Source organism: Eulemur rufifrons, chromosome 30 (genome assembly GCF_041146395.1).
Source record: "Eulemur rufifrons isolate Redbay chromosome 30, OSU_ERuf_1, whole genome shotgun sequence".
Taxonomy (NCBI): Eukaryota; Metazoa; Chordata; class Mammalia; order Primates; family Lemuridae; genus Eulemur; species Eulemur rufifrons.
The window spans coordinates 91679358-91699828 of NC_091012.1; the positions used below are offsets into that span (position 1 = coordinate 91679358).

General features: G+C 37.6%; 1 protein-coding gene across 1 annotated transcript in view; it reads left to right on the forward strand.

Moving 5' to 3' along the window:
- The window catches only part of TEX11 (testis expressed 11), a 254883-nt gene extending 234817 nt beyond the window's left edge, over positions 1–20066 (forward strand). Inside the window, exons 25-29 of the mRNA XM_069464262.1 lie at positions 6102–6251; positions 7832–7940; positions 9351–9471; positions 19113–19277; positions 19929–20066. Of these exons, the coding sequence (XP_069320363.1) occupies positions 6102–6251; positions 7832–7940; positions 9351–9471; positions 19113–19277; positions 19929–20066 (683 nt within the window). The remainder of the gene's footprint in view (positions 1–6101; positions 6252–7831; positions 7941–9350; positions 9472–19112; positions 19278–19928) is intronic.
- Positions 20067–20471: the final 405 nt, after the last annotated feature.

Consider the following 20471-nt stretch of genomic DNA (forward strand, 5'->3'; position numbering starts at 1 on the left):
GACACATTAAAAAAGGATAGGAGCCTAATAAAATGATAGCACAGTTTTAAATATTTTAAATCACTAAAAATACATAACTACTACAATAAATACAGCATTTTACCTTGAAAAAGACCTGAAATTTGCATGTGGAAGTGAATGTCAGAAGGATTGCAGCTTGTGAAGTTGTGGAAGGAGGGTTATCTGAAATCTGATAGTTATAACATCAGATGTGGATGGGTATGACTCATAACATATGTAGTGAACTGAGGTAGCTGATAGAAGTTTGAGTTGTGCACGTGTGTGTGTTTTGTGTATTTCTACACAGCTTGGTTCAGCTAGGTACAGTTTTCTGCATTACCATTTAATGTAAACTAAATTGCATATAAGTAAGCACCTAATTTACATTATGCTTGAATTGTTCCCTAATATATCAATTATGTTGGAACAAATTTACATTTTCAAAACAAACATTATAACAGAACTGTATGTATGTGTGTGTGTGTATATATATATGTATATGCAAACAAATGTACATGTATCATATGGTTTTCTATATTTGTATTTTATTTTCAGTAAAGTTTTTAAAATAAGTGAATTTGGTATGGTTGTTGGATACAGGCTTGTATACAAAAATTAATTGTATTTCTATATACTAGCAAGAAATGATTGGAAAATGAACTTTTAAAATACCATTTTTGATAGCATCAAAATCTATCTAATGCTTACTAGTCAGTTTATAATGAAAGACGTAGATCTCTACACTGAAAACTACAAAACATTGAAACATTACTGAGAGAAATTTTAAAGGCCTAAATAAATGAAAATATATGCTATGTTCATGGACTGGAAAACTCAATACTGTTAAGATGTCAGTCCTCCCAAATTGACCTGTAAATTCAAGGCAATCCCAGTCAAAATCCCAGCTTACTTGTGGAAATTGACAGGATATTAACATTTTTATAGAGATGCAAAGAACAATCTTGGAAAAGATGAGTAAAATTTGATGACTTAAACCACAGAATGCAGAGTCCAGAAATAGACACACACATGGTCATTTGATTTGCAACAAAGGTGCCCGGTGCTATTTAATGAAGAAATGATTTTTTATATTGAATAGTACTGGAAAAATTAAATATCCATATGGAAAACATAAACTTTGACCCCTCCCTCACACCATATACAAACATTGATTTTTTTAGATGAATTATAGTGTAAAACAATAAGGTTTCTAAAAATAATCATAGGAGAATATCTTTATGACCTCAGGGAGACAAGAAAAATTACCAAGTATAAAAGAAAATATTGGTGAAGTGGACTTCTTTACAAGTGAAAACTTCAGTTTGTGAAAAGAAAAGGAAAAGACAAGCCACAGACAGGAAGAAGATATGTCAATACATAAACTTGACAAGTTCCAGAATATATAAAGAACTCTTACAACACAACAAGAAAAGACAAACAACTCAATAAAAACTGGTCAAAAGAATTGAATGAGAACTTCATAAAGGACATATAAGTTGTCAATAAACAAAGGAAAAGATACTCAACGTCATTACTCATTAGGGAAATGCAAATTAAGATCACAATGAGAAACCACTGCACACTCACTGAAATGACTAAAAACATACCAAGTATTAATGAGGATGGGAAGCAACTGGAGCTCTGATACATTGCTGGTGAAAATGTAATTGTTACAACCACTTTGGAAAACTGTTTGGCAGTATCTGCCCAAACCAAACATGCTCCTATCCTAGCGATGACCCTGCAATCTCACTTTTGGGTATATACTCAGGTGGAATGAGTGCATCTGTTCACCAAAATATGTACAGGAATGTTCAAGACAGCTCCATTCATAAAAGCTAAAAATTTGAAACAATCACATTGCTTTTTCAGCAGCCAGATGGATTCAATTATGGTATGTTCATACAATGGACTACTACAAAGCAATAAAAGGAATAAACTTCTGACAGCATACAAAAATACAGATATTAATAAATATCAGACATTATCATGAGCAAAAGAAATCAGGTGCAAAAGAATACACAGTATAAATTCAACTTTAAAAACACCTTTATTGAGGTATAACTCACATGCTATGCAATTCACCCATTAAATGTATATAATTCAATAAGTTTTAGTATATTCACAGATATGTGTAACCACCATCAGCAATCAATTTTGGGACATTTCATTACCTCAAAAAGAAACCACCCTTTACGTACATTTGCATTTCCCCATGAGCAATCTACTTTCTGTCACTATAGATTTACATATTCTGGACATTTCATATAAATTTCATATATGATCATATAGTATGTGGACTTTTGTGACTGGTTTATATCACTTAGTATATTTTAAAATTTTGTCATCCATGTTTGACATGTGTCAGTACTTCATTACTTTAAAAAGAAATTTTTGGGGGGGACAGGGTCTCACTCTCCTGCCCAGAGTTCAGTGACATCATCACAGGGTGCTGTAAACTCTTGGGCTCCAGCAATCCTCCCACCTCAGCCTCCCAAGTAGCCAGGCCTGCAGAAGCACACCACTGAGCCCAGCTATATATTTTTTATTTTTTATAGAAATAAAGTCTCGCTATGGTACCCAGGCTGGTCTCAAACTCCTGGCCTCAAGCAATCTTCCCACCTTGGTCTCCCCAAAGGCTGGGATTACAGGCTTGAGCCACTTGCCTGGCCCCTTCTTTACGTTTTATGGTCAAATAATATCCCATTGTGTGGGTATACCACGTTTTATTTATCCTTTCATCAATTGATGGACATATGGATTGTTTCCATCTTTTGGCTACTATGAATAATGCTGCTTTAAATGATATGCACACATTTTTGTGTGGATATATTTTCACTTTTGCTTGGTGTTTACCTAGGAGTGGAATTGCTAGGTCATGTGGTAACTCTGCATTTAATCATTTAAGGAACTGACAGAGTGTTTTTCAAAGCAGCTGCACCATTTTACCTTCCCACCAGTAGTATATGAGGCTTCTGATTGCTCCACCTCCTTGCCAGCACTTGTATTATCTGACTTGTTGATTCTAGCCATCCTAGTCAGTATATGTTTGTATCCCATTGTGGTTTTGATTTCCCAATGAGTACTTTTGATGACCAGTAATGTTGAGCATCTTTTCAGATGGTTATTGGCCATCGTATATCTTCTTTGGAGAAATATCCATTTAGACCCTTTGCCCAATTTTTAATTGAGCTGCCTTCTTATTACTGAGTAGTAAGAGTCCTTTTTATGTTCTAGGTACATGTCCCTGATCAGATATATGACTTGGTTTTCTCCCATTCTGTGGATTGTCTTTTCCCTTTCTTGATAGTGTCCATTGAAATACAAAATTTGTTAACTTTGATGAGGTCTAATTTATCTATTTTTGTTTTGTTGCTTGTGTTTTTGGTGTCACATCTAAGAATCCATTGCCAAATCCAAAGTCAGGAAGGTTTACCCCTATGTTTTCTTCTGTGAGTTTTATAGTTTTAGCTCTTACCTTTAAATGTTTGATTCATTTTGAGTTAATTTTTATATATGGAATGAGGCAAGGGTCTGACTTCATTCTTTATCGTGTGGTTATCCAGTTGTCCCAGAACTGTTTGTTTAAAAGACTGTTCTTTCCCCACTGGATGGCCTTTGTCCCCTTGTGAAAAATTAATTGACCATAGAAACATGGTTTTATTTCTGCATCGTCAATTCTGTCCCATGATATGTCTATCCTTATGCTGGTATCATGCTGTCTTGATTACCATTGCTTTGTAGTAAGCTTTGAAATCAGGAAGTGTTAGTCTTCCAAATTTGTTCTTTTACAAGATTGGTTTGGCTATTCTGAATCCCTTGAATTTCCATATTAATTTTATGATCAGCCTGTCAGTTTTTGGAAAACATAAACTCAGCTGGGATTCTGATAATTATTGTGTTGAATCTATAAACCATTTTGGAGGAGTATTGCCATCCTAACAAAGTTTGATCTTCTGAACCATGAACATGGGATATTCTTCCATTTTATTACATCTTCTTTCCTTCAACAATGTTCTATAGTTTTTAGTGTACAAGTTGTGCAGTTCTTTTGTTTAATTTATTTTTAAGTATTTTATTCTTTTTTGATGCCATTATACATGGTCTTTTCAGCTTGCTCATTGCTGCTGTATAAAAATAGAGTTGATTTTTGCATATTGATCTTGATGAACTTGTTTATTAGTTCTAATGGCATTTTACTGCATTCCCTAGGAATTTTATTCATAAGATCACATCATCCTGTGAATAAAACTGATGTCTTTATTCTTTTTGAAGCTATTGTAAATGGAATTGTTTTACAATGCTTCAAAGTACATGAAGCAAAAACTTACAGAACTGAAATGAGGAATAGACAAAGTTGGAAGCTTCAATACTCCTTTCCATAGTCAATAGAATAAATCAACAGATACTCAATAAGGAGATAGAAGACATGACAACACTATCAACCAACTTGATCCTAACTCACATATATAGAACACTCTACCCCAAAACAACAGAATACACATTTTTTAAAAATGCACATGGAACATTCATTACCATAAAGCATATTCTGAACCATAGACCAAACATCAAAAAATTTAAAAGTATTAAAATCATAAAAATATTGAAATATCAAAGTATTTGATCTGACCATAGTGGAATTAAATTATAAATCTATAATACAAAGTTATCTGTAAAATCTCCTAATATTTGGAAATTAAACAACATACTTCTAAATTATCCAATGGGCCAAAGAAAAAGTGTCAAGGGAAATTAGGAATATTTTGAATTGAAGTAAGATGAAACCACAATATATAAAATTTGGAAGATACAGCTAAAGCACTATTTAGACAAAAATGTATGGCATTAAATTCTTCTATTAGAAAAAGAAAAAAGGTCTCAAATAATCTAAGCCTTCATCTCAAGAAACTAGAAAAAAATTAGCAAATTAAACCCAATGAAGCCAAAAAAAAAGAAATAATAAAGATAAGAGCGCAGATCAATAAAATTTAAAACAGAAAACAATAGATAAAATCAATGAAACCAAAAGCTGTATTTTTCTCTTTTGAGAAGATTAATGCAATTGATAAGCCTCTAGCCAGGCAGATCAAGACACAAATTAACAATATCAGGAATGAAAGTGGAGATATCACTAGAGATCCTACAGACATTAAAAAAGGCAATAAGGGAATATTATGAACAATTTTATGCCCATGAATTTAAAATCTTAGGTGAAATGTACAAATTTCTTGAAAGTCACAAACTATAGAAGCTCCCTTAAGAAGAAATAGACATAGTCCCATGTCTATTAAATTAATTGAATTCATAGTTTAAAATATTCCAACAAAGAAAACTCTGCTGAAGAATTCTATTTAATATTTCTATTACTAGCAACGAAGTTCAAGAGTAACGGATAACGATAGAAGTAAAAATAATTGTTATGTCTGATAGGATGTTATTGACTAGAAGGGAGCACAAGGGAACCCTATGAAGTGTTGGAAGTGTGCTTTATCATGATCTACATAGTGATTACTTACATGAGTTTAAACATATGTAAAAATGCATCAAACTGTTTAAGGTTAGAGCACTTCATTCAGTTTATTGTATGTGTGTTATACTTCTAAACATTTTTAAATGTTCAATATACCAAGGATGAATGAAAGCTGTCTCATGTAGTATGGTACATGCCACCTGACATAAGAGTCTTCCCATGGTGAAGTAGCACTTCTTAACTAGAAGATACAGTGCTGCATAATGCACTCAGCCAATAGAGGGAGCATGGGCAAGTTGAAAGTTCACAAGAGGCAAGTAAACATCGGATTTGAAGTAGAATCTTAATGATAGCAACAGGACTTTTTCAGGCTAGTTAGGAGCATGATGGCAATAGTTTCAGAAAATATAGGCAATGCTGGTGAATGCATTACGGGGTGCTGAAAGTAATGGTGAACTTAAAGATTTCAAAATGTTAAAAAAAATCTGTGTACAGAGGTTAGGATGACCTTCAAAGTGTCAGTAAAATTAATTTTTCCCCAAAAGAAAACCTCTCCAGTCAGAGAGATTGGAACAAGAGATAATAATGGAATGTAATCATAGAGAATGTTGCATTTTTGCCTCTGTCTTAGGGGACTTCTCAAATGATCCATGTGAGACATTGCTTCTGCTGTACGAATTTGAAGTTAAAGCCAAAATGAATGATCCATCCTTGAACAGCTTCCTGGAATCAGTGTGGGAGCTGCCTCATTTAGAAAGTAAAACATTTGAAACAATCGCATGTAAGAGCTATGTTTATGCTTTTGTAAGGTGGTGCCCATTTAGATCCTACTACTTTTTTTTTCTTCTCTTTACTTTTCTTTCTTACCTCCAGGTGGGAAACAATGTTTCCCCATAGTACTTTGTTTCTCCCTAAGACTATTTCATGTTATAATCATTTGGGCATTTATCCTTTTCACTCTATAAGATCACAATCTTCTTATGGTCACAAATAATAATTACCTATATTTATTGTACTTAACAAACCCTAGTGAAGTGCATTGCTCATAATAGGTGCTCAAATCTATTGAATGTGTGGAATTTAATTATGTAACTACACAATAGGGGGAGCTCAAACTTCAGAAAGTTTTTCTCTGCTAGCTAGAAATAATTGAGCACTTCACCAATCAAAGGTGATGCAATCTTAGCAATTTATTGAAACATATGGAGAAATACTGGTATTTTTTTTTTTTTTTTTTTTGAGACAGAGTCTCACTCTGTTACCCGGGCTAGAGTGCTGTGGCATCAGCCTAGCTCACAGCAACCTCAAACTCCTGGGCTCAAGCGATCCTTCTGCCTCAGCCTCCTGAGTAGCTGGGACTACAGGCATGCGCCACCATGCCCGGCTAATTTTTTCTGTGTACTTTTAGTTGTCCAGCTAATTTCTTTCTATTTTTTTAGTAGAGACGGGGTCTCGCTCTTGCTCAGGCTGGTCTCGAACTCCTGAGCTCAAATGATCCACCCGCCTCAGCCTCCCAAGTGTTAGGATTACAGGTGTGAGCCACCGCGCCCAGCCTGGTAATATTTTTTAACGCAACTGCTACCCTCAAATTTCTGGTTGAATTTTAAGTGGGTTAGAGCCTTTTTGAGAATATGTTGCAGAAAATGGCCTAATTATCTTCCCTTTTTATCTTTCATCCTCCTCAGGAGCATGCATATGGTTAATAAAGTTATTAGGTAACCCCAAGTGCGCAAGAGTCACATTTGCCTTTCCTTGCTCTTGCCAAGACAGAATTCCTAGAGCCATGGAGCAGATGATGTATTCTTTATGGACATGTTATGATGACCACTGCTCCTTGTATAATGGAACTCCAATTCTAGAGGCCTGTTAAATGCATCTGGAAGTTTTAGAGTTAGTTATCTCTGATTCTCACTCCTATGCCAAGTATTGGCTATTTTTAGTGTCAGACAAAAATCATACACTGTAGTATAAATCTGCTTTTGATTAGAGCCCTTTTACTGATCTGCTTTCTGTTTCCTTCTTAGTGTGCCCTTCCTTGACTCTCATTCATAAGATTATTGCTTCATCTGTATGACTGTGTGCAGGGTCATAGAAACAGTAAGTTTTCTATTGATATTTGCTGAAGAAAGGATGTAATCTGGTAATCCTACCCTGCTACTCTACCCAGAAATTAGAAGCTATTTCTAAAAGCATGTGTGGATTCATCATTTATACAATTCATTGTTTTGTTTGTTTGTTTGTTTGTTTGTTTTTGTTCATCTGTTTCAGGCCATTTTCATTAGAGAAAGCAAGTTGTAGCCTGGGATGAAAACTGTAATGGATGAGATTATGGTGTTCACCCTTTTTCTTCTCTTCCTCTAGCATTAGCAGTGGAAACGCCTGCAAACTATCCTTCTATCGCTGTCAAGGCCTTGAAAAGGGCTTTAGTGCTCCACAAAAAGCAAGAATCAATTGATGTTTTGAAATACAGGTTAGTAAATGTAATTCAACACCTAATCCAGGCTTTCTGATAGCCAAAAGAACTATAGTCAATGCCCCATAAGTAATCAATCATACTCAACTGGCCCAACCTAAAAGATGATCTAGGGATGATCTGGGAGGCACTCTTGTGAACAGCTCCATATTGAGACCAAGAATTATTTAGCAAGATCAAGGAGTCTGGTTTTCCCAAAAAGAAAAAGAGGGGAAAAGTTGCTTCTTTGTGTGAGTTTGTGTATATAGTAAAACTACTAAGTACCTTTTTTTCTTTGTGTCATTACTAAATATTCCAAATGTACAGAAAAATACAGAAGATGATATAACAAACACCAATGTATCCACCATCCAAATTTATTTATTTCTTTTTTTTTAAGAGACTGGGTCTTACTATGTTGCCCAGGCTGGATATGAACTCCTAGGCTCAAGTGATCCTCCTGCCTCAGCCTCCTGAGTAGCTAGGACTACAGGCTCTACCACCCAAATTTAACAAATGTTAACATTTTGCTATATTTGTCTCCAATTTTTTCTAAGTACTTTTGTTTAAGCATCAATAAGTGCTATATAAAATATTATTTATTAGAGATTTTTTGTTTTCTATGTCCAGACATGGGGTAAATAGATGTTGTGTGATTTTTCTCTGGAAAACTTCTTTTTTTTTTTTTTTTTTTTGAGAGAGTGTCACTTTGTTGCCCTGGCTAGAGTGAGTGCTGTGGCGTCAGCCTAGCTCACAGCAACCTCAAACTCCTGGGCTTAAGCGATCCTACTGCCTCAGCCTCCCGAATAGCTGGGACTACAGGCATGCGCCACAATGCCCAGCTAATTTTTTCTATATATATTTTAGTTGGCCAGATAATTTCTTTCTATTTTTTTAGTAGAGACGGGGGTCTCGCTCTTGCTCAGGCTGGTCTTGAACTCATGACCTTGAGCGATCCACCTGCCTTGGCCTCCCAGAGTGCTAGGATTACAGGCGTGAGCCACCGCGCCCGGCCTGGAAAACTTCATTATGATCTTCCTGTTCTAAGTCATGAGAGACAGTTCTTGTGAAATTATTCCCAATTTAAATCCCAGTTCCCTTGCCCATTTGAGGAAATAACAAGATGCTTTTAAATGCCTGCAAATTGAACCATCTCATGAAATAAAATAAACAGACACAACTCCTTTGTGCAGGAAACTAAAAAAAAGAGTGAGAGACAACCTAGGCATGATAAAAGGAAGGACTGGTCAATTTGTTTTATAACTTCAAAAATCTGTCTTCTGAGGTTGGAGGCCAGATAAAACTGAAGGAAGAACAGAAATGTTTTGAAGTTCTTAGTCTGGGATGAAATCCAGATTTTACTTATCTTAGCCATGACACCACTGATTTATTTCCTTATGGGATGAGTTTTGTCTTTTTGATTTTCAGCAACTGTATGCACAACTTGATTAACCTCTCAGTGCCAGATGAGACATCAAGTGCAGAGCTCTGTCCCCTGCAAGAAGTTTGGGGCTATTTTGAAGATGCTCTGAGCCTTATTAGCCACACTGTAAGTCAAATAGTGATATTAAACTTTCAGCTAATTTAAAAGAACTGCAATGTCTTATGTATTAGAAATTACATAGAATAATACTTTCTGATATGAATTTTAGGATAAATACATATTATGACACTACAAAATTTCCCTGGATTTCTGAAATATAAATAGTTAAAAGTAGAAATTTTCTGACACAAATATACTATAGATTAGATCAAAATAGCAGTACCACTAGGCATTATGAATTATTTTGTATTTTCAAATCCTGGTAGAATCAATACTTCCCCTATGATGATATGAACCTTTTGGAAAGGTTTATTGTTATTCCCACCCTTTCCCAGAGGCAGGTGATAGAGTAGAACACTGAAGACCTGTATTTTAGTCCTTCCTCTGCTGATTTCTTTTTCTCTTCAGTGCAGGTTTATTCAGTGATCTTAAATTAGCTTTATTGTGATATAATTTACATATCATAAAATTCACCCATTGTTCATGCATAATTCAGTAAATTTATAGAGTTGTGCAACTATCACCACAATTCTTGTGTCTGGCCTCTTTTATTTAGCATAAATGTTTTTGTGGTTCATCTGTATTGTGGCATAATCAGTATTTCATTGCTCCTTTTTTCGCCGAATAGTATTCTATTTAATGGATATACCACATTTGTTTATCCACTTACCAGTTCGTAGGCATTTGAGGAGTTGCTTTCACTTTTGGCCATCATAAATAATGCTGCTATGAACATTCATGTATAAGACTTTGTGTGAACATAACATTCTGAATTCTCTTGGATATATACCTATGTGTGGAATTGCTGAGTCATTTGGTAACTCTATGTTTAACTTTTTGAGGAACTGCAAACTGTTTTCCAAAACTGCACCATTTTACATTCCCACTAGCAGTGTATGAGGATTCCAATTTCGCCACACCTCATCAACATTTGTTATTGTCCATGTTTTTTACTACAGCCATCCTAGTGGGTATGGAATGGTAGTTCATTGTTGTTTTGTATTTTATTTCTTCCTTCCTTTCTTTTTTTTTTTTTTTTTGAGACAGAGTCTCACTCTGTTACCCTTGCTATAGTGCAGTGGTGTCATTCTAGCTCACTGCAACCTCAAATTCCTGGGCTCAAGCAATCCTCCTGCCTCAGTCTCCTGAGTAGCTGGGACTACAGGTGCATGCCATGACACCTGGCTAATTTTTCTATTTTTAGTAGAGACGAGTTCTTGCTCTTACTCAGGCTGGTCTCAAACTCCTGAGCTCAAGTGATCCTCCCGCCTTGGCCTCCCAGAGTGCTAGGATTAAAGGCGTGAGCCACGCCCAGCCTGTATTTTCTTTCTCTCTCTCTCTTTCTTTCTTTCTCTCTCTCTTTCTTTCTTTTTTTTTTTTTTTATTTTTGAGACAAGGTCTTGCTCTGTCGCCTGGACTAGAGTGCAGTGGCGTAATCATAGCTCATTGCAACCTCAAACCCCTTCCGCCTCAACCTCCCCAATAGCTGGGACTATAGGCGTGCACCACCACACCTGGATAATTTTTCTATTATTTGTAGAGACAGATTCTTGCTCTCGGTCAGGCTGGTCTTGAACTCCTGACCTTGAGCGATCCTCCCTCCTCGGCCTCCCAAAGTGCTAGGATTGCAGGCGTGAGCCACTGCACCCGGCTTGTTTTGTATTTTCTTGATGGCTAATGGTGTTGATCGTTTTCTCAGGTATTTATTGACCATTTGTATATCTTCTTTGGATAAATGTCTATTCAATTATTTTCTCATTTTAAAAATTAAGTTTTCTTTTTCTTGAGTTGTAAGAGTTCTTTATATATTCTGGATATAAGTCCTTTATCAGATATATGACTTGTAAATATTTTCTCCCAGTCTCTGGCTTGTCTTTTCATTTTCTTAAAGGCATAATTTGAAGAGCAAAAGTTTTGAATTTTGATGAAGTCCAGTTTATCAATTTTTTATGGGTAGTGTTTTTGGTCATGCTAAGAAATCTTTGCCCAACCCAAGTTTAAAAAAAATATTCTCCTATGTGTTCTTCTAGCAGCTTTTTTGTTTGTTTGTTTGTTTGTTTGTCTGTCTGTTTTTGAGACAGAGTCTCACTCTGTTGCCCGGGCTAGAATGAGTGCCATGGCGTCAGCCTAGCTCACAGCAACCTCAAACTCCTGGGCTCAAGCGATCCTCCTGCCTCAGCCTCCCGAGTAGCTGGGACTACAGGCATGCGCCACCATGCCTGGTTAATTTTTTACATATATTTTTAGTTGTCCAGCTAATTTCTTTCTATTTTTACTAGAGACGGGGTCTGGCTCTTGCTCAGGCTGGTCTCGAACTCCTGAGCTCAAACAATCTGCCTACCTCGGCCTCCCAGAGTGCTAGGATTACAGGCGTGAGCCACCGCGCCCGGCCTCTTTTAGCAGTTTTATACTTTTGTCTCTTACATATAGGTCTATAATCCATTTTAATTATTATGTATGAGGTAAGATAAGGGTCTAAATGGTATTTGGTTTGTTTATTTTTGCATATGGATATCACTCCTCTACTGTTTGACTTCAGTTTTCTCATTTGTAAAATGGGAATAACACCTGCTCAGACTCTTCTACATTGGGGTTGTAAGGATCCATGGAAATAATATATGTGTTGTAAACTTTAACAGCTCATACATATGTAAGTTAGTATTGTTATTATAAGGGAGCTATAAATACATTAAGGTGGCTACTTGACTTGCTTAATGTCACATAGAAAGTCATTATTTGAGTTAATGTTAGTATCTAAGGATCCTAACTGCTCTTGGCTCAAATGTTTCTTCATACATAAATATAGTCATGTACCAGATAGCAACGTTTCATTATATACCATGGTGGTCCCATAAGATTATAATGGATTCCTATCACCTAGTGACATCTTAGCCATCGTAACAACATAGTGCAAGACATTACTAGCGTGCTTGTGGCGATGCTGGTGTAAACAAACCTACTGCACTGCCAGTCATATAAAAGTCTAGCACATGCATTATGTATAGTACATAATACTTGATAATGTCTATGTTTCTGGTTTACCTATTTACTATACTATACTTTTTATTGTTATTTTAGAGTGTACTCCTCCTACTTATAAAACAAAAAGTTAACTGTAAAATAACATCAGGCAGATTCATCAGTAGGGATTACAGAAGAAGGCATTGGTACTTGGGGAGATGACAGCTCCATGCATGTTATCGTCCCTGAAGACCACCCAGTGGGACAAGATGTAAAGGTGGAAGACAGTGATACTTATGACCCTGAGCCTGTGTAGGCCTAAGCTAATGTGTGTGTTTATGGCTTAGTGTTTTGTTTTGTTTTTTTGAGACAGAATCTCGCTCTGTTGCCCTGGCTAGAGTGCCATGGCATCATCCTAGCTCACAGCAACCTCAAACTCCTGGGCTCAAGCGATCCTCCTGCCTCAGCCTCCCCGAGTAGCTGGGACTACAGGCATGCACCACCATGCCTGGCTAATTTTTTTCTATATATATTTAGTTGGCCAGATAATTTCTTTCTATTTTTAGTAGAGACGGGGTCTCAGTCTTGCTCAGGCTGGTCTCGAACTCCTGAGCTCAAACGATCCACCCGCCTCAGCCTCCCAAGCGCTAGGATTACAGGCGTGAGCCACCGCGCCTGGCTTATGTCTTAGTTCTTAACAAAAAAGTTTTAGAAGTTTAAAAGAAAATTTAAAAATAGAAAAAAGCTTACAAGAAAATATATAAAGAAAATATTTTTGTATAGTTGTACAATATGTTTATGTTTTAAGTTGTGTTATTACAAGAGTCAAAAACTTTAAAAAAAATAAGAAGTTTATAAAGTAAAAAAGGTTACAGTAAGCTAAAGTCAATTTATTATTGAAGAAAAATATTTTTCATAAATTTAGTATAGCCTAAGTATACAGTGTTTATAAAGTCTACAGTAGCATACAGTAATGTTCTAGGCCCTCACATTCACTCACCACTCACTGACTCACCCAGAGCAACTTTTAGTCCTGCAAGCTCCATGAGAGCCCTATGCAGATGTACCATTTTTTATCTTTATACCATATGTTTACAGTGCCTTTTCCAGGTGTAGATATGTTTAGACACACAAATACTTACCATTGTGTTACAATTGCTGACAGTATTCAGTATAGTTACATGCTGTACAGATTTGTAGCCTAGAAGCAATGGGCTCTACCAAATAGCCTAGGTGTGTGGTAGGCCATACCATTCAGATTTGTGTAAGTACACTCTATGATGTGCTCACAATGACAAAATCACCTAATGATGCATTTCTCGGATTGTATCCCTGTTGGTAAGTGACACGTCTGTATCTGCAAATCACAACAGATAGTGGAAAAATATAGCAAGGTGACAACCTGGTACAAACTAGCATTGGCTTATCAAAGCCTAGAATTCTCTTGGAATTGTGTGGGTAATTATGGCCTGTCTGAATTTAAGTTTAAAAAAAAAAACAAACTTCAACATTGAACATTTTGGATTTTTTTCTTTTACTATTTTGTGGGAAAAATAGAATATTCTATTTCTAAGCCATGAGCCTCATCTGGAATTTGTAGTTTATATTAGTGTTTGCCATAGTAACTAACACAAACTAAAATTAGACTGCACTAAGACTTCAAACTGATCAATTTCCAAGTTAGTGTAAGGCCAAAACTTCTCTGAGCATTTTGGTTTTGCTTCTTTTATTCTATTTAATACATTACAGTTCCAATAATACATTACAGCTATTGCCTGTTAGGGAGCTTAATGGTTTTCTACTTTTCTGATGAGTTTCCCATCCATTATTGCTCATCTCCTGAAACATGACTGATTAATTGGCTTTTTAATGAAGAGATTAGTTCAGCAACCCTCTTGGCTCTTCATATTGTACATCTTGCTTTTTCCTGTTTGAATGTGCTGTGAATCTCCTTTGTTTTAAATGCTTGGGAGAAAATTCTGCCTTTGATTGACTTTTTAAATGACCAATCACTCATTCATTCTTTATTGAGCATATAACCTTTATATCAAATGCCTCCATATACTGGCAAAATGGCTATTACACAAATATAAAACCTCATGCCTCACAATATCATGCTTTATAGTTTACAAAGCATGCTTACATCCATTATCTCATAACCCCCCACACCAATTCTATGAAGTAGACAATGCTGCTATTATTATCCTTGATTTCCAAATGAGAAAATTTTTAAGATTCAAAAAAGTCAAGTTACCAATTTGCCTAAGGTCATTCATGGTTAATGAATGAGGGTCAGGACTAGAACCCAGATCTTGTGACCTTACATTGTATTCCAGTCGGGCTGCTATAACAAAATATAGAGTGGATGGCTTATAAATAACAAAAATGTACTTCTCACAGTTCTGGAGGCTAGAAATTCCAAAATCAAGGTGCCCACAGATTTGGTGTCTGGTGAGAGCCTGCTTCCTCATAGATGGCCTCTTCTGACTGTAACTTCACATGGTGAAGAGGTGAAGGATCTTCCTGGGGTCTCTTTTGTAAGGGCACTAATCCTTTTCATTAGAGCTCTGCCCTCATGACCTAATCACGTCCCAACAGTCCCACCTCCTAATACTATCATCTTGGGGATTAGGATTTTAATATATGAATTTTGAGGGGACACAAACATTCAGCCCATTGCATCTCAATTACAGGGCTCTTTCCACTGGAACACATAACTTTTTTACCAGTTCTTGCTGAGAAATTTCAGTTCAAAGGAGAAACTCTAGTTGGTATTCAGAAGCTAGGGACAATGAAAAAGCAGGGGGATGACTCAACATGCTTAAGCAGGCAAGCCTATGTAATCTACAGTGGGTTCATATTCTAGATTATTTTTAACAGGAAGTAGATTGTCCAAGTTTTCTAAATTAAAATTTTATTTTGAGATAATTGTATATTCACTTGCAGTTGTAATAAGTAACAGAGAGATCCCATGTACCCCTTACCGAGTTTCCCCAATGATAACATCTGACATAACTGTAGTACAATATCACAACCAGGATGTTGGCATTATTACAGTCAAGATACAGAACATTTTCATCACCAAAAGGATTCCTCATGTTGCCTTTTTATAGCCTCCACACACTTCTCTCCTACTCCCAGCCCCTCCTTTAACCCTGGCAACCACTAATCTATTACTAATTTCTATAATTTTTTCATTTTAAGAATGTTATATAAATGGACTCATGCAGTATAGCTTTTGAGATTTGGAATTGTGCAGTACATAATCTTTTGAGATTGGCTTTTTTTCACTCAGTGTAATTCTCTGGAGATTCATCAAGTTGTTGCTTGTCACAAAAGGACAAATATTGTGTCATACTACTTACATGAAGTACCTAGAGTGGTCAAATTCATAGGGACAGAAAATAGAGTGGTAATTCCAGGGACTGGGGGTCACTATTTAATATGTACAGAGTTTTAGTTTTGCAAGATGAAACCAGTTCTGTGGTGGATGGTGGTTATGGTAGCACAACAATGTCTATGTACTGAATGCCACTGAACTGTATACTTAAAAATGGTTAAGATGGTAAATTTTGTGTTATATATATATTTTTTACCACAATTATTTACAGTCATAGAAAAACTCTTTATCAGATACTGTAACATTTCTGTCATCTCAGTGTTGGCATTAGTTGATTGTCTTTTTTTTAAATTCAGTATGAGATCTTCCCCATTCTTGGTATAATGAGTAATTTTTTATTGAAACTTGGACATTTTCATATTATGTTATGAGACTCTCGATGTCATTTAAACCTTCTGTTTTAGATGGCTTTTTCTGACACTGCTTTGGCAGCAACCTTGTTACTTCCAAGTAGAGGTAGAAGCCCAGGTTTCCAATTTGGCCTCCATTGATACTTGAGGTGGAGGACTCCTTGTTACTACTGGTCCCTTGACTAGAAAGAGCAGGCTGTTCATGAGACTTTTCTTGGTCTGTGCCTGTTGGCATCTCTAGCACCAAATCTGGGCTATGTGAAGCAAAAAGAAAACCCAGGGAAATCACCCCTATACCAAGGTCCCTAGCCAGTCTTCCTTCTTCTCTCCACCTTTCAGAGTCTTCTTATATTTATGTATCATGTCCAGGATTTTAGTTGTACTTAGCAGGGGGAATAGGGATAAAATATATTTAGTTCATCTCATGGAAGTAGAAGTTCCCTGGTTCATTTTTAAAACTATATAGGGATCCTGAGCAAGAGCGAGACCCCATCTCTACAAAAAGTAGGAAAATTAGCCAGGCATGGTAGCACATGCCTGTAGTCCCAGCTACTTGGGAGACTGAGGCAGGAGGATTGCTTGAGCCCAGGAGTTCGAGGTTGTAGTGAGCTATGGATGCTACTGCACTCTAGCCTCAGCAACAGAGTGAGACCTAGTCTCAAAACCAAACCAAAACCAAACTATACAGGGTCCAGACATGGTGGCTCCTGCCTATAATCCCAGTACTTTGAGAGACCGAGGCAGTAGGATCACTGGAGGCCAGGGGTTTAAGACCAGACTGGGCAACAAGACCCATCTCTACAAAAAGTAAAAGAATGAAAAAAGACTGTACAAAAGTTTAGATAATGATGAGGGAAAGCCTACACTTCAAGAGAAGAGACAAACCTAATCATCACAGCTGACATTGGAGTCACAAAGGCCTGTTGTGTAACCAAGAAGAAGCCCCCCCAAAAGCAGGCTCTTTTCTTTTCTTTTCTGAAAGTGATTCAGACTACTGATCTATGTTCTCTAGGAGTTTGATTCTCAAAGTGCGAGTCATGGACCAGCAGCATCAGCATCCCCTGGGAGCACAAACCCCACTGCAAACTGCACATATGAGGGACCCAGGTTGCGTGCTCCCCATGAGAATCCAACACCTGATGATCTGAGGTGGAGCTGAGGCAGTGACGCTCCCCCACCATCCACCCCCCATATGTGGAAAAACTATCTTCCACAAAACCGGTCCCTGGTGTCAAAAAGGTTGGGGACCGCTGCAGTAGTGCTCATTTTTTTTTTTTTTACTGAACTAAAGCACCCAATGCCTGTGTCACTCTAGCCCTTAATCACATAGTTTATGAAGTCATCTTTATACGTGGATGCCTTGTCTCCCCAAAAGTATTGTGTTTCCTTTAGGATAAAAGTTTTGTCTTATCCCTCTTAGCACCCTCATTATCACAGTGTTCTGTGAGTAGTAATATTTTTATGGATCCAAATGAATGAAAGAATGGCAGCTGAGGCAACATCCTTGACACTCTCAAGTAGCTGCTGCCCACATCTCCTATTGCATTTTCTCCTTCAAGGGCCTGACACCTATTGTGTAGATGAAGGGCTGTAACATAAATGCTCTCTCTGTGCTCCATCTCCTCTGCAAGAACAGAGAAAGTAGCTCCTCTTAGACTAATCTTTTTCACTACCACAAAAGTATTGTGAAGAAGCTATTATAATCTTGTGATTCATCATGTTAAAGACCACTGATAAGGCCAAGGGACAATCTTAGAAATGTGTCCTTTGTTCATAGCTAGGTCGATATTGTCAGTGCTAAAGATTAATATAGTTTCTATTCTAAACATGGACTAATTCTGGTCAAGGAAATTAAAGAGATTCAATAAAATTGCTTCTTGGCTGGGCGCGGTGGCTCACGCCTGTAATCCTAGCACTCTGGGAGGCCGAGGTGGGTGGATCGTTTGAGGTTAGGAGTTCGAGACCAGCCTGAGCAAGAGCAAGACTCTGTCTCTACTAAAAATAGAAAAAATGAGCCGGGCGTGGTGGTGCACACCTGTAGCCCCAGCTACTCCAGCGGCTGAGGCAGGAGGATCCCTTGAGCCCAGGAGTTTGAGGTTGCTGTGAGCTAGGCTGACGCCACGGCACTCTAGCCTGGGCAACAGAGTAAGACTCTGTCTCAAAAAAATAAAATAAAATAAAATTGCTTCTTCTTCTTCTTTTTTTTTTTTTGACACAGAGTCTTGCTCTGTTGCCCGGGCTAGAGTGCTGTGGCATCAGCCTAGCTCACAGCAACCTCAAACTCCTGGGCTTAAGCAATCCTTCTGCCTCAGCCTCCCAAGTAGCTGGAACTACAGGCATGTACCACCATGCCCAGCTAATTTTTCTATGTATATATATATATATTTTTAGCTGTCCATATAATTTCTTTCTATTTTTAGTAGAGATGGGGGTCTTGCTCTTGCTCAGGCTGGTCTCGAACTCCTGACCTCAAGTGATCCTCCCACCTCGGCCTCCCAGAGTGCTAGGATTACAGGTGTGAGCCACCGTGCCTGGCCTCTAAAATTGCTTCTTGACAACCTTCTGTGAATAGTAGAGGTAGATATTAGGGAGATAATTGACTGAGAACAGCATTAAGGGAAGCCCCAAACAGGATACAGGTTTTTCTCATGTATCAGGGAGACCAAAAATCTCTTTCTCTCATTCTTTCCTTCAGTTGAAGAGAGCTTCATTGCTGTTTCAGTATATGTCTCTTCATGAAATCTTGCTGTGGAACATTCAACAGCTGATAAAACTTCAGGGTGCCCTCCTCATACTCTCCAGGAGCATGCCCCTTCCTCAGTGTTAGCAGAGCGCCTGTTTGTTTAATAATAATGGGACACAGCACAGATACAGGTAGTGCTACTATGAGCTGTAATAGTAATAACTGCAAAATACTCACTGTTTTTGGATTTCAGGAAGGCTACCCAGAAATAGAGATTCTCTGGCTGATGATCAAGTCCTGGAATACTGGAATATTTATGTACAGCAGAAACAAGTATGCATCTGCTAAAAAATGGTGTGACCTAGCATTCCGTTTCCTTGACCACCTTGGCTCCCTCAAGAGAAGCTATGAAACTCAGGTGAGGAAGGAGAGGACTAGGAGTGGACAGAATGACTTAGGGGGCAGAGAGTTTATAGCTGGGCCTTCCATAAGAACTCAACCCTACCGTCTGTGGCTAGGAAAGGATCTTGATCATTGTTCCTCTCGGTGGTTCCATATAACGTTAAGAGTTAGGGGACTGTAAACGGTAATTTCTTAGAGTGAAAACCAAGAAGGATGGAGAACAGGGGGAATCTTAGGGATAGCAAATGGAATCTAATCAGGAGGGATGCCAAGAGTGAGCTCTGGAAAGATGCATCACCGTCAGTGCCAGTGCTATGTGGGAAACGACTGGCCTCTGCTCAAATCAATGACTGTTTAAAAAGGCGTCTTCTCCAGGAACAATTCACAGTTGCAGATTTCTGGGCCGTTAGATAACCAGGAGAGATTTGGTGGAGAAAAATCCTTGTTACCAAAGGAGAACAAAGGATCTTTTATGTTTTAAGTACCCTCTCCCTTATAATGTGGGATACTTCTTTCTCAAGAGAGGACTGTATTTTCTCCTCAAATCTGAGATCTCTCAGATCTCAGAAGGTAAGGGTTAGACTTTAGTGCCATCACCATGAGTCTGGGAAGCTTTCCCACAATTCCTTTTCCTCTCAAGAAATCTATTTGCTATTCTCTTTCCCAGATGAATGCTCTACATAGTAAGCTTGTGGAAGCATTAGATGAAAAGAAGGGCTCACTTTGTAATGAAGAGCAAGGACTACTGGAGCAAGCAGATGAGCAGGCAGGCTCACAGCAACTTGGAGAAGATGTAGTGTCCTGAGATGGTGACTATTTAAATTTTTGCCAAACTTTCTCTTGAGCTTATGTTTCTGTTTTCTCAGGCCCTATTTTCATGTTGTTGAATGAAATTTTCTAAAATAAAAGCATGTTGACTTTCTCCTCAGTGAACAGCTCATTTCTGAGGGACAAATGAATTTTCCAAAGTGCTAAGGCTTATATTGAAATAGCCCATGTGAGAGCAAGATGGTTTATGCCCCATGTGAACAAAAGGAACTGTTCATCCCAATCCAACACAGTTTGCATTTTATTCCTGAAGTGTTCAAATTCCCAATACCCGAAGATAACAGAGAATCATAGACTCTTCATTGAAAGGACCTTAGTGGTCATTGGGCCTAGCATTTGTCTGATTCATGAAATCTCTCTTTGATATCCTTGAGAATCAGTT